General features: G+C 48.9%; 1 protein-coding gene across 3 annotated transcripts in view; it reads left to right on the top strand.

The window, feature by feature from the left end:
- Positions 1-13,321, top strand: part of LOC144949116 (uncharacterized) — a 73,739-nt gene that overhangs the window by 46,290 nt on the left and 14,128 nt on the right. For 2 of the 3 annotated variants that reach the window (XM_078878970.1, XM_078878969.1), the window contains 2 exons: positions 8,153-8,234; positions 9,248-9,420. In XM_078878970.1, the coding sequence (XP_078735096.1) occupies positions 8,153-8,234; positions 9,248-9,420 (255 nt within the window). Of the gene's footprint in view, positions 1-8,152; positions 8,235-9,247; positions 9,445-13,321 lie in introns of all 3 variants that reach the window. The other variant, XM_078878971.1, reaches the window with a different exon arrangement.

The following is a 13,321-nucleotide window of genomic DNA, read 5'->3' as shown; positions in this document are numbered from 1 at the left end:
TGGGAGAAGGAAAAAAAAACTAAACACAACAAGCAGTTCTAAAGAAATTAAATTTCAATCTCGAATTGTCGCTGTTGACTGCACCACAGCACCAGGTGGGCTCCTCATTTTAGGCTGAGTTGATCTAGGGGGAACTATGACCAAATCGCCCAGAATACGTCCAATCTCGTCAGATCTCGGTAGCTAAGCGGCGTCGAGTCTGGATGACGCCTGGATGGGCGACCATTACCCTGTACGCCAGGCTGCTGCGGGCAGCAGCAGAGAGCAGTGCAGCGAAATTCATAGTTGTACTGCACCTCTATGCGCCCGCACGTGTGCTCGCCACCATCACCAAACCCCACACTCGCCCAAGCCTGGTGAACCACGTCTAGCAGTGGATCGAGGAGAGTGCCCCAGCAAATGGTTGCCGCTGGTGTGCGCGCGGTCAGGACACTGGGTCTGGGTCAGTGGGAGCCGACGCAGCACACAGATCAAAGCGCAGAGGCCGAAGCGCGCGCAATCACGCACACGGAATGCTCAAGTTGATGTTAAAATGCTGAGACCACGCTTCATTAACAATGCGGTGTAATCAGCGAGACACACTGTCCACGCAGCCATGGGCTTCGGTCAGAATCAGAATATAATTATTTACGCTGGAGGAATTCAGTGAGCCACGAAGCATCCTTCTCAGTGATGTCTAGCGGTTAGCAGCGTGGCTATGGAGTGAACAGGCGGTGCAACTGCACTGCGGCCCACAAGCCGGAGGGGCCCATACCACAACCATGCTATGCCACACTGCTATGGGAGAACCCGTTACCGTTTATGAACTGTTTTTATTTCACCAGGTAAGGCCCACTGAGCGAAATGGCTCTTTCTCAGAAGCGACCTGCTCACAAATGACAGCTCAATGAAACGTGGGAATTTATAGCAGCTAAATTCTCGAAACGCGTGCTGATTCTCTGGCGGACCCAGAGAAAAATCCACGCGACTGCAGGGAGAATATGCAAACTCCAAATATTGCAGGCATCAGGATTGGAATCGAACCCCCGACCTACTTTTTACCATCTTCTTGGTTCTTTCGGTAAAGTCACGTAGAAGGGAAATAATAAAATAATAAAACATAATAAAATACAATTCTTGGTGAGAATTCTTGGTGAGAATTGTATTTTATCATGTGTTATTTTTATTATTTTATTATTTCCCTTCTACTTGACTTTACCGAAAGAACCAAGAAGATGAATCCCTGCAGTCACGAAAGCTTTAAATCGAAATAAAATTATTTTTACCAGGCGAGGTAGTTAACATCTCACCACCATGGTGCCCTACAGCCTTGAAGTTCTAGAGTCATTTAACATTTAACCATCAAGTTTAAAGTCTACGTGTGATTCCTAGAATATTGACTGAGAAGTTTATATATATATTTATTTTGATAAAAGTATTGCCCTGTATTGATCCACTGCTGGATGAAAGGCCTCCTCTTGCCATAGCCGTGGGAGTCAAGGAGGTAGTTTTCAGTTTGATTTATTTGGTATAGCCCTGTGAGCCATTCGGCTCTTGAATCGGGTGCAACCGCAACAAACCAAAAACAAACACATGAACAAGAAAACATCTTAAAGTGACTATGTGACTGTGCAAACAGAAAATCCAAGAAAAGACAGCAAAGTATTGCAGAAAAAGCACCGTACACCAACGCTGTGTGCAAAAATCCCAGTGGGATGCAAGTCAAACAACAACAACAACCACAAGACAACTTAGATTAAGGCCATCAGTCTAACTCTGTACTACAACAAACAAAAATGGCCAAACACACAAACATGGCCAGTGTGGGTTGTTGAAGGGGCAGATCAGGGCTGGTTCAGATATCACTCGTTCATAACCATTGGCTCTTGCCATAGGAATGTGGAATTCTCACAGCACTCCGGGGGTGTCTCGAACATCGAAACGGAACAGGAATCTCAGCATGCTGTGCATGTCGTGGTGACGTCGCAACCGTTGAGCACATTCTGCACATTGCCTTGTGGTGATGCCAACAAGCGCGTGGTATTCTCGGTGGAGGCATCACGAGGACACTGAGTGAACAACTGTATTCGACCGTTTTCACCCTAACCGGAGCAATCATTACGGTACAGTCACCGATAATCCACACGAAAACAAGAGACACGCTTTTGTATTTCGATGTAAAGCTTTCGTGACTGCAGGGATTCATCTTCTTGGTTCTTTCGGTAAAGTCACGTAGAAGGAAAATAATAAAATAATAAAAAATGATGTTTTATTTTTATTATTTTATATTTTCCCTTCTACGTGACTTTACCGAAAGAACCAAGAAGACGTTTTTGTATTTATATTTTCCTACGGTACAGTCACCGATAATCCACACGAAAACAAGAGACACGCTTTTGTATTTATATTTTCTTACGGTACAGTCACCGATAATCCACACGAAAACAAGAGGCACGCTTTTTTATTTATATTTTCTTACAGTAGAGTCACTGATAGTCAAGACAAAATCAAGAGACACGTGTATATGTATTTCGATTGTTTACGGAAGTCACATGTAAAATTGTTCATGCTCTCAGAGAGTCACTCAGCATGTCACTGAATATATTTTTAATAGCTCATTGAATTTAACAAATATTTTTTTAGCCAGATTATTACATCTCAAGATCGTGAGAGATGGCGTTGGCTTGGGGAGGCCCACAGCAAACAGTGGATAGATGGTGGCTGATCTGCTTGCTGATGACAAAGATGAATGGAATCTATCCCTCTGAATAATTATTCTCCGTTTACGTTGCTCAAGCAGATTGATTTCTAAAAAGCTGGGGTGGTGGTTGGTGTGGGGGGGGCACTCGGCAGTAGATTTTGGAAACAAAAGGGTTAATTAATGAACACACGGTCTTTAAGGTGGAGTTGGAATGTGTGGAATGTGTGCACGCGGGCCGGCGCACAACCACGTGTGCACACGTATACACGTAGTAGGTCACTGTTGATGGTTTCCAGTGCCCAACCTCCCCAACAGCAAAGGGAGAATTCTCCCTTAATAATAATAATGATACAATTTATAACGCGCGCAATGTTGCCGACAAAAGACGATCAGTGCCAGATCGCGTCGCGCTGTTCCAGGGAGACTCATCGGTTAAATGTCGAGCTCAAGGGATGCACCTTCTGGATGGTTTTCAAACGAAGAAAATGATTGATTGCTACGAATGTGGATAGGGAGGTGGTGGCGTTTACAGATGACGCGGGCGTGGGGCTGCGACGGATATGAGCAAGACATATAGCATTTGTTATTGCAAAAATGTGCTCAAGAATATATGTACAGTATATATATATAAATAAAGACAAAGATCCCCCCGTGTAGCCTTAACAGACTGTTGGGGCAAGTGCTGTTTGCGAGCAGCACCTATGAAGGCAGGCACGGCACACAAGGGGGTGGGTGGCCAGCACCACGCCCGGCCGCCTTTGTCTCCCCAGTGGCGATGTTTACACACCGCACCAGGTATTCATTTGAGGCTGAGTCGACCTAGGGGAGTCCGAGCACCGGTTCTGATAATTGTCACTTTTGTCGGCCATGAGCGGGAATCGAACCCGGGTCACTGGGTTTCGTAGCGCAGCGCGCTAACCGCTACACTACCGCTCCCCCACTATGTGTGTGTGTATATGTATACAAAGATCCCCCGTATAGCCTTAACAGACTGTAGGGGCAAGTGCTGTTAGCGAGCACGTATGAAGGCCGGAACGGTACACGAGGGGGTTGAATGGCCAGCACCACGCCCGACCGCCTTTGTCTCCCCAGTGGCGATGTTTACACACCGCACCAGGTACTCATTTAAGGCTGAGTCGACCTAGGGGAGGCCCAGGACCGGTTCAGATAATCGTCACTGGGTGTTAGCCGTGAGCGGGAATCGAACCCGGGTCGCCAGGTTCATAGCGCAGCGCGCTAACCGCTACACTACCGATCCCCATATGTATGTATACACACACACAGACACACAGACATGCGCGTACATATGCTTGTTTGCATAGACACGTGTGTCGTCAGCCCATGCACAACCTCGGTAATTGATATCAGAATCTGTCCGAGGATTCTCCTGGCTGGTAAAAGGTAAAGGTGCAACCCTGCAATCGCTTGCTCAGGTCGCTGCCTGGAGGGTGGGCTCCACTCGAGAGGGCATTTTTGGCCTACTCTTTCTCGGCTGGCGAGATGTCTTGGAAGTGGTTGTGAGTACCGACACTTTACCCCACCGCACGCGACCAAGTTACTGTGGTCTATACTCTTAGTTCTTTCGGTAAAGTCACGTAGGTAAAAAATGAAATAAAAATTAATAAAAATAAAAAAACAATAAAATCACGACGTTTCGGAGGCAACACAAGCTTCCGTCTTCAGGTGAAGCTGTCACAGCAAAATATCTGTATCAAGTGAAGAGAAGTCCCAAGAGTGGTTAAGGGTTTTTTATTTTTTTACTTTTATTAATTTTGATCTCATTTTTTACCTACGTGACTTTACCGAAAGAACTAAGAGTATGAATCCTTGCAGTCACGAAAGCTTCAAATCTAGAATTACTGTGGTCTGCCCGTTCATTACCTCTTGGTTGGACAGAGGTGGGGGTGATTTAATTAACGTGTCTGTTGTTTTACTGGAAACTTCTGGATTGCAAATAGAGTGTACTGACCACAACACCGTGGTGGAGAGATGTTATCTGCTTCACTCGGTATACAAGAGGTCGTGGGTTCGGTCCTCACCCTGACACCTGTATATTTAGAGTTTGCTCTTCTCTCTACTTGTGGTTGCGTGAATTTTCTCGGGGTCCTTCAGTTTTTCTCTCCACATTTGGAATCGACGTGCGTTTAGAGTAATTGGCTGCTCGAAATTTCCAGATGATAAGCCACTTCGTTCAGCAATCATTTGGGGCTAGGTCGCTTCTGGTAATAAATATATATTGTTCAGTGGGCCTTACCTGGTCAAATAAAATAGTTTTTAGTTTAAGCATATTTTTTCGGTTTAAATCTGTGCCTCCATTAGCTCGACTCCGTCCAAAATAAACAACCCGGTGCAGTGTTGCTGCCAACATCAGATCGGGGAAGACACTTGATACAGCTAATCTGGCTGTGACGGTCCCACCTGATGACGGAGACTTGTGTTGCCTCCGAAACGTCGTGATTTTTGTTTTTATTTTATTTTACTTTCTACGTGACTTTACCGAAAAAAACCTAAGAAGAAGACAAAGGTGGTTGTAGCTGTCCACGCCATGAGTTCATGCACCATGGATGTGCTGCACGGTGCTCTCGTGTGAGCTCGTGTTGTGCTGCGGTTTGTTCGGCTCGATGTCCGACATTTCGCTCTGCATGCTGGGAACTTCTTACGCAAACTGACACTTGCCGACAGCACTTCTCCTAACAACGGACACGAGTCCAGGCTATGTGTAAGCGCGCGTTTGCGTGCGGTGTTTTTTTGTGTGTGTGTGATGTGTGTGCATGCGCACGATGGTAACGTGTAAGCAGATATCCGGTCCAGCTAGTTGCTCTGACCTCGTGGTAACCCTGGCCGTGCGTGCAAATGCTGCTTGAAGGACACATTCCATGCCCGAACTCCCCGTGCTCTCTGCTTCTTCAGATACAACTTTTTGCAAACTTTTGCTTCGAGACTTGGCAACGGATTGCCAACATTCCCGAATCCGATTGGGTTTCACCGGAATCATTTAGAGGTCACGTGTTCCCCTGTTCCCGATCAACAGAAGCTAGGAATAGCGAGCCTGTAGGTACAGGCGCAGCACCTGCAAGTGCACGTTCGCACCACTGCTGGTCAAACGACCTCCACACTACGGGGATCTGAAGAGAGCCCCTTTAAGGAGAGTACTTTGGCCTACTCTTCCACTCTGGCCAGACATCCGGGAAGAAAAGGTGGAAGTATCCACGCTTTACCCCATCACACGTCCGTGACCTACCAACCCAAACAGCTGTGGCGTTATCCATTTTCCGTCGCGTGGGCAAGACGGGAAGCTAAGGAACTTATTTCAGCCGCCGTGCCGGGAGATCAAATCAAACCGGCGACCTCTTGATTTGCAAGTCACCGTGCACTCATCCCTTCCACCACAGCAACATAACAACAACAGCAACAACAGGCGTTCGCCACTCAGTGGCGGTGACGTCGCCACGTGCGCTTGAGCCAGGATACGTGCACTTTTGAGGCCATGTGAAGTGTCGAAGGCTCGCTGGCAGGAGGTCGCGGGATAGACCCCAGGTGCCATGGGTTGTCTGACCGATAGTAATACTCGCACAAGGAGGTACATTTTGTTAACCATGAGCCACGTATTGCCTTGTAGCAATTTGGCCAACAGGTATCCTGTTGGGCAGGGTTAGCGTCGGAGCATCTCCTAGTCATCTTTCCTTCCGCTGCACCTCCGATGAGCACGGTTGGCTATGTACGGTGCGAAAGAAGTTCAACGTATGTACGTGCATAGCAAAAACTAATGAGTCACCTCGTGCGTTGAGTGGCACAGGCCCTGTGGGTTATTTAAAGTATGCAGGGGAGGGCTGGTGCCATGGCCGGGAGTGCCTGAGTCACAGTCTTAAATCTCAGAGATCAAATTCCAGTGGAAGGGCTAAATGGTTTAGCCCACCAGTTGATAAAATGCGTGTCCTTTTTAGAAGTAGATAAAGTTTACAATCCCAAAAGTAATTATAATAATTATTATAATTGTTTACCCAGGACAGCCTTAATTGGGTGTCAAGAGTTTTCAGGAGGGTCCTGTTAAGTGTTCGCAGGAGGGGCGGAGATGTTAACTACTTCGCTTGGTATCAAAGAGGTCGTGGGTTCGACCCCGACACTGATACCTGTATATTTAGAGTTTGCATGTCTCTCCCTGTGGTCGTATGGATTTTTCCCCGGGTCCTCCGGCTTTTCCCTCCAGATTTAGAATCAACATGCGTTTAGAGGATTGGGCTGCTCGAAATTTCCACGCAATAAGCCACTTCGTTGAGCTATCATTTGTGGCAAAGGCGCTTCTTAAAAAAAGCTACAAAGCTCAGTGGGTGGGCATTAGTAAAAAATTGTAAATAGCTGGCAGATCTTTTTTCAGTTTCGATTTAAAGCTTTTGTGACTGCAGGGATTCATCTTCTTGGTTCTTTCGGTAAAGTCACGTAGAATGCAAACAATAAAATAATATTATGTTTTATTTTTATTATTTTATTGTTTCCATTCTACGTGACTTTACCGAAAGAACCAAGAAGATGAATCTTTTTTCAGCATTGGGATATTTTTCCATTAACAGTTTTATATTTTTTGCAAGTGTAAACATTGCCTCTCGGGAGACAAAGGTGGCCGGGCGTGGTGCTGGCCGCCCACCCTTTCAGGTGCCGTTCTGGCCTTCATAGGTGCTCGCTAACAGCACTTGCCCCAACAGTCTGTCAAGGCTATACGGGGGATCTTTGCGTTTTTGTCTGTGTTAACAATAGTGAGGAGGTAATGCAACGTGGCTTATAGGAGTCACACAAAACCCGCAATTGAACACGATGACACAACAGCGTTGTAGTACCTGTGAGTGGATTCAAGGATAGGTCATTCTGCATCGTGCGGTCCACATGCCTGTCAGTTTCAGGATGCAGGGATTGTAAGAGAGACGGCCAATGCCCGTGTCCGAAAGAAAAGTCCAATGTTGCACACGTCACATTTACAACTTGCATCTTCGTATACTTTGGGTCTTTCGGTAAAGTCACGTAGATAGAAATACAAATAACAATATCACGACGTTTCGATCGCAACGCAAGCAATCGTCATCAGGCGTTGCGATCGAAACGTCGTGATATTTTTATTTCTATCTACGTGACTTAACCGAAAGACCCAAAGAATATTAATTCCTGCAGTCACGCAAGCTTTAAGTCAAGATTTGCATCTTCGTGTAAACAAAAATAAAAAAAAATGGCCGAAGAAGCCTTTCTGGAGTGTCAGGATAATGTTTTACAGACAGGTCTCTGCGCTGAACGTTTGTGCCAAATCCTGACTCGTTGCTCGAGTCCGTGGGAGGGCCCTGAGAATATCCCACACACGCATGAAGAGAATGTAAATGTCTCCATCTACACTTGCCAAATGCCATCAGTATAAAAAAATGTACCGTGTAGTACATGGGTGGAGCGATGTAATGCTTTGTTGTTTTCGCTGTGCTTTTTTTTCCACAGAGGTGATCATAACCATTGCTGTCATCGGAGGAGTGATTGCCCTGTGCCTGCTCGCCACCATTATTTATTCCCTCGTTTTTGGGTACGTGTTGTCATTTATTCCCTCGTTTTTGGGGTCACACGTGTTGTTGAAGAATTGAGGTTTGCATCGACAGGACGCTCGCTTAAATGCCTCAGCATCTCAATGAGCCTTAATCTCAACTCGGCCGTTCCAACGGCAGAAGAAGCCTCAAGTTTCAGGATGCAGGGATTGTAAGAGAGCCTAGCCAAGGGGGCACCCGGTAGCAGCCGCCGCTGCTTGGCATGAGGCTGCCGGTAGGTGGGCGGATGTTGCTCCGTGAGTTTTTTTTTACCCCCCGCACCCACCCCCCTGAGGCAAGCAAATCCGCGAGCACGTTGCATATTGTTGTTGAACTTCTTTCACACCGTACGTAGCCAACCGTGGCTAATCCGAGGTGCGGGCGGGGGGAAGGCCAACAAACTAAACACATAAACCAGTTCTAAAGAATGAGTTTTCAATTTATATTTAAAAGTGCATCGCTCTAGTGCCTTCCTGTGTATATTGAACTTCTTTCGCACCGTACGTAGCCAACCGTGGCTAATCGGTGGTACCGGGGGGGAAGAACAACAAACCAAACACGAAGAGCAATTCTAAAATCAATTAATTTTCAATCTATATTTTAAAGGGCATAGCTCCAATTGGCTTCCTGAATGTACGTGCCGTATATTGAACTTCTTTTGCGTCGTATGTAGCCGACCGTGGCTAATCGGAGGAACCAAGGGGGGGGGGGGGGGTAAGAACAACAACACTAAACACTTGTATTTAAGAGCTTGCATCTTGAATCCCTGCCTCACTTGATGCAGCAAATCTGGCTGTGACGGTCCCACCTGATGACGGAGACTCGTGTTGCCTCCGAAACGTCGCGAATTTTATTATTTTATTTTTATTAATTTCAATTTCATTTTTCACCTACGCGACTTTACCGAAAGAACTACGAGTATGAATCCTTGCAGTCACGAAAGCTTCAAATCTATAATTAACGACAAAGCAGATTCGAGCCCTTGACTCTCTTGTTCTCGTGTGTTGCCCAACAGCTGCGGCAAACGAAAGCAAGTGGACGTCTCCGACGGGAAGAACCGTAAGCCCAAGAAGAGCTCCGCCGAGCTCATGTCCCCCTACGTCGAGTTCCAGCCGCGGGGGTCGACGGGCGACAGCCTGGAGAGCGTGCCGCTGCACACGCAGCCGGGCAGCGTGAACGGCGTCAACGGTTCGGCATACACGGGCTTGTGAGGTGGGGGGGCGGGGGGGGGGCACCACTACCACTCTGCAGCTACCCCCCCCTGGCTGTCCCACGCCCCCCCCTCCACGTTCCGCACTCTTCCGTCGGGATGCTAGGTTTCACACTTCGCCCCCCCGCCTGGTTTGTGCTGCTTCATGCAGGGCCATGCGGCCACCTGCCGTTTGGCGATCGTAGCGCGTGCGCGTGTGTGTACGTGTGTGTGTACGTGTGTGTGTACGTGTGTGTGTATGTGTACGTGTGTGTGTGTATGTGCGTGTGTACGTGTGTGTACGCGTGTGTGTGTAAGTGTGTGTGTACGTGTGTGTGTGTAAGTGTGTGTGTACGTGTGTGTGTGCGCGTGTGTGTACGTGTGTGTACGTGTGTGTGTACGTGTGTGTGTGTACGTGTGTGTGTGTACGTGTGTGTGTGTAAGTGTGTGTGTACGTGTGTGTGTAAGTGTGTGTGTAAGTGTGTGTGTACGTGTGTGTGTACGTGTGTGTGTGCGCGTGTGTGTACGTGTGTGTACGTGTGTGTGTACGTGTGTGTGTGTACGTGTGTGTGTGTACGTGTGTGTGTACGTGTGTGTGTGTAAGTGTGTGTGTGTGTGTGTATACGTGTGTGTGTACGGGTAAAACTACGTGGCCGGGAGTCGGAGCCTTTCCCTGTACACCTTGGGGTGCGACAGGGATGTCCTCTGGCTCCCACGTTATTTAACATCTATTTCGACTGCGTAGTTCGTGAAGCCTTCAGTGGCTGTACCGGGGGAGTTACCATTTGGTGCGGATATAATGGGAGGCTGATCGACGCCCGGGTGCGATCAAGGGATGGCTCCCTATTGGTCAACCACGTTATGTATGCCGATGATTTGGTAATAGCTGCTCATTCAGAAGAGGAGTTGGAGACGCTGCTGCTGAGACTGGAGCGTGCCACTAAGAGGTGGGGCCTTACCATCAGCCCCACCAAAACTAAGCACCTGCCTGGGTATTTTGTACCATCGGGCACTCCACCCCCACAACTCCCAATCGGTGATGGGGCAGTTGTGGAGAGAGTGGAGAGTTTCCCATACCTGGGCAGTGTGCTTATGACCGGCTCCAGTTTATCAGCAGAGGTCTCACTCCGAATCAGTCGAGCGGCAATATCTTTTCATCGGTTGCGTAACGCTGTGTGGAAGCTACCTGGTCTGTCGCTCCGCACGAAGCTTCAGGTCTTCTCGGCCACGGTCATTCCCTCCCTTCTCTGCGCTTGCGAAACATGGACCCCCCTGGTGGAGCGTCTTCGCCGGTTGGAAACGTTTGGGCTGGCCTGCCTGCGATCCATCCTGGGTTTAACCGGGCTGGATTGTGTGAGGAGCTCACGGGTCCTTGAAGGATCTGGGCAGGGTCCCGTCGGTGGGCTCCTCCGGCGGGCAGGGCTGCGTTGGCTGGGTCATGTGGCCCGCATGCCCAGCCGCCGCATGCCTAGGCAGCTTTTGTTCGGCCGGATCGGGGGGGCTAGACGGGCGCGGCGCGGGCTGGGGGGGAGGTGGGGTGGTGTGGTGCAGGGGGGCGTGGGGCTGGGTGGACTTGCCGATGGCTGGTGCCGGCGGTGTCGGGGTCGGCCTCGGTGGAGGAGGCTCGTGAAGGACGCTACTGGGCAGTTGGAGGCAGTCGCCCTCCAACAACAACGGAGGGCGGAGGAGCGACGCTCACAACAACGAGCGGAGCGCCGGGTGGCTAAAGCACAGCAAGTTGGCACAGTAGGGGGCACAGGTGGTGCATCAGCCAGTCATCTCGGTCATCTCGGTCAGTCGACCCGTGGCACCTGGGTCTGCCCCGTGACCTCCTGCCAGCGGGCGTTCGACACTTCACGTGGCCTCAGGGTGCACATGGCCTGGCACAAGCGTCGTGGTGACGTCACCGCCACTTAGTGGCGAATGGCGGTTGTTGTTGTTGTGTACGTGTGTGTGTACGCGTGTGTGTACGCGTGTGTGTACGTGTGTGTGTACGTGTGTGTGTGTGTACGTGTGTGTGTGTGTACGCGTGTGTGTGCGTGTGTGGGGAGCGGTAGCGTGGCGGTTAGTGCTCTGCGCCATGAACCCCGGTGACCCGAGTTCGATTCCCACTCAACAAAAGTGACGATTATCTGAACCGGTGTTGGGTCTACCCTAGGCTGACTCGGCCTCAAATGAGTACCTGGTGCGGCGTGTAAACATCGCCACTGGGGATACAAAGGCGGCCGGGCGTGGTGCTGGCCACCCACCCCCTCGTGCGCTGTGCCAAGCCTTCATTAGGTGCTGCTCGCAAACAGCACTTGCCCCAGCAGTCTGTTAAAGGCTACACGGGGGAGGTCTTTGCCATGCGTATTCATTTTTTAAAAATGTATCATTATTTTCTCCTGGAGGGGGGGTCGGGGGGGGGGAAGCTTAAAGAATTCGTCGAGTAAATATCCTGTATATATTTTGGGGGGGGAGAGAGAGGGGACGGGAGTTTGTGGTTTCTGTTGTCATTATGAATCGGATGTTCGTCTAGCCTGGTACACGCAAGGCTGGGCAAATCATTGTTGCGTGGGAACCGCTCGGGCAAAGAGCAGAGCAAGGGAACTACTTATGGCCTCAAATAGTTTTGGGGGGGGGGGGCGATAAAAACATATAAAACAATGGAGCACATCAGAAATTATCAATGAACTCGTTCACGTTGAACATCCAATTCACGTGCGATCTCAATCTTGTCCACATCGCTCACCTCGCAACGTGTCTCCGATAATCATCTACAATTCTTCTTATCTCATAGCATCTCTTATATTTTTCCAACAATATCACTCGGATTTTATTAATTGAAAAGGTGGTGGGAGGGGGGGGTTGGGGGGGGCAAGCGGGGAGGTTGTGGGTATGATAGGTGGGGGGTAGATGGGAAGGATGGCTATCATTGGAGATCTCATTGAGATCTGTGAACCAAATGTAGGCATTCTCTAGCAGAGGGAACAACTCATTCGGCGATGCTGCTGCTGAATTTGCAGTTGGTGCACGAGACACAATTAACAACAACAAGCAACCAACTCAACACATTCGCCAAGACCACTGCCTTAAAAGTAGAATAAGAAGAAAAAAATATACTTACAAGAGACGACGTTGATGGGCAATGGTCCGTCTTCAAAGAGAGAGACTTTGTATACATTGAAAAAATTGGTTTGTTAAGGGGAACATTTAATTATTTTAAGGGGCACCGTGCGGTTAGAAATGCTGACGCCTGATTATCTGCTTAAGCGCGTCAAACACAACCCCCTCTTACATTCCTCTCGCTCACGGATACGCCGCTGCCGGGGCCTATGCCGATACGCAAATCGTATTTTTGGGTGGTTTAAGCGTCGGTTGCCGTTTCATTGTCGTTCGCGTTATCGTGGAAAATAAGTTTCAACATTTTGTAAAAAAAAAAAAGATTTCTTAGTGGGAAGCAAAACATTTTTATTTCAATTTTAAAGCTTTTAAAAAATGACACTAAGAAGCTGGGGATGCTGCCATAGTGGTGTAACGGTCAAGCACACCGAGGGGACTTGCAACTCAGAGGTTGCCCCAGGTTCAATCTGCCGGCGCGGCTGTTGCAAGGCTGTTGCAACGACGGTGCGAGTTTCTTCAAATCCCTCCCCCGCCTCCATCTGCCCAGCGGGCGTTAAATGGGTAACGCCGCAGTCAAGCGATCGGCAGGTAGCATGCGGTGGTGGTAGCGGTGGTGGGGTCAAGTGTGGGCATCTCCCACCGATGCTGGAAACGTGGAAGGGAACTTTCGAGAGGAGTGGATTACATTTCCGTTGGCGGTGGAACGAGCGAGCAATCGCCTTTCGTGACCTTTTTTTAATCAAAGGCCATCACAAATGGAGTATTTTTAGCGAGAGCTATATTCGTCGGCGCTGATTG

The sequence above is a fragment of the Lampetra fluviatilis genome, chromosome 52, assembly GCF_964198595.1.
Source record: "Lampetra fluviatilis chromosome 52, kcLamFluv1.1, whole genome shotgun sequence".
Classification (NCBI taxonomy): Eukaryota; Metazoa; Chordata; class Hyperoartia; order Petromyzontiformes; family Petromyzontidae; genus Lampetra; species Lampetra fluviatilis.
Note: the sequence above shows the minus strand (reverse complement) of the source record. Positions and strands in the feature narration are given on the sequence as shown.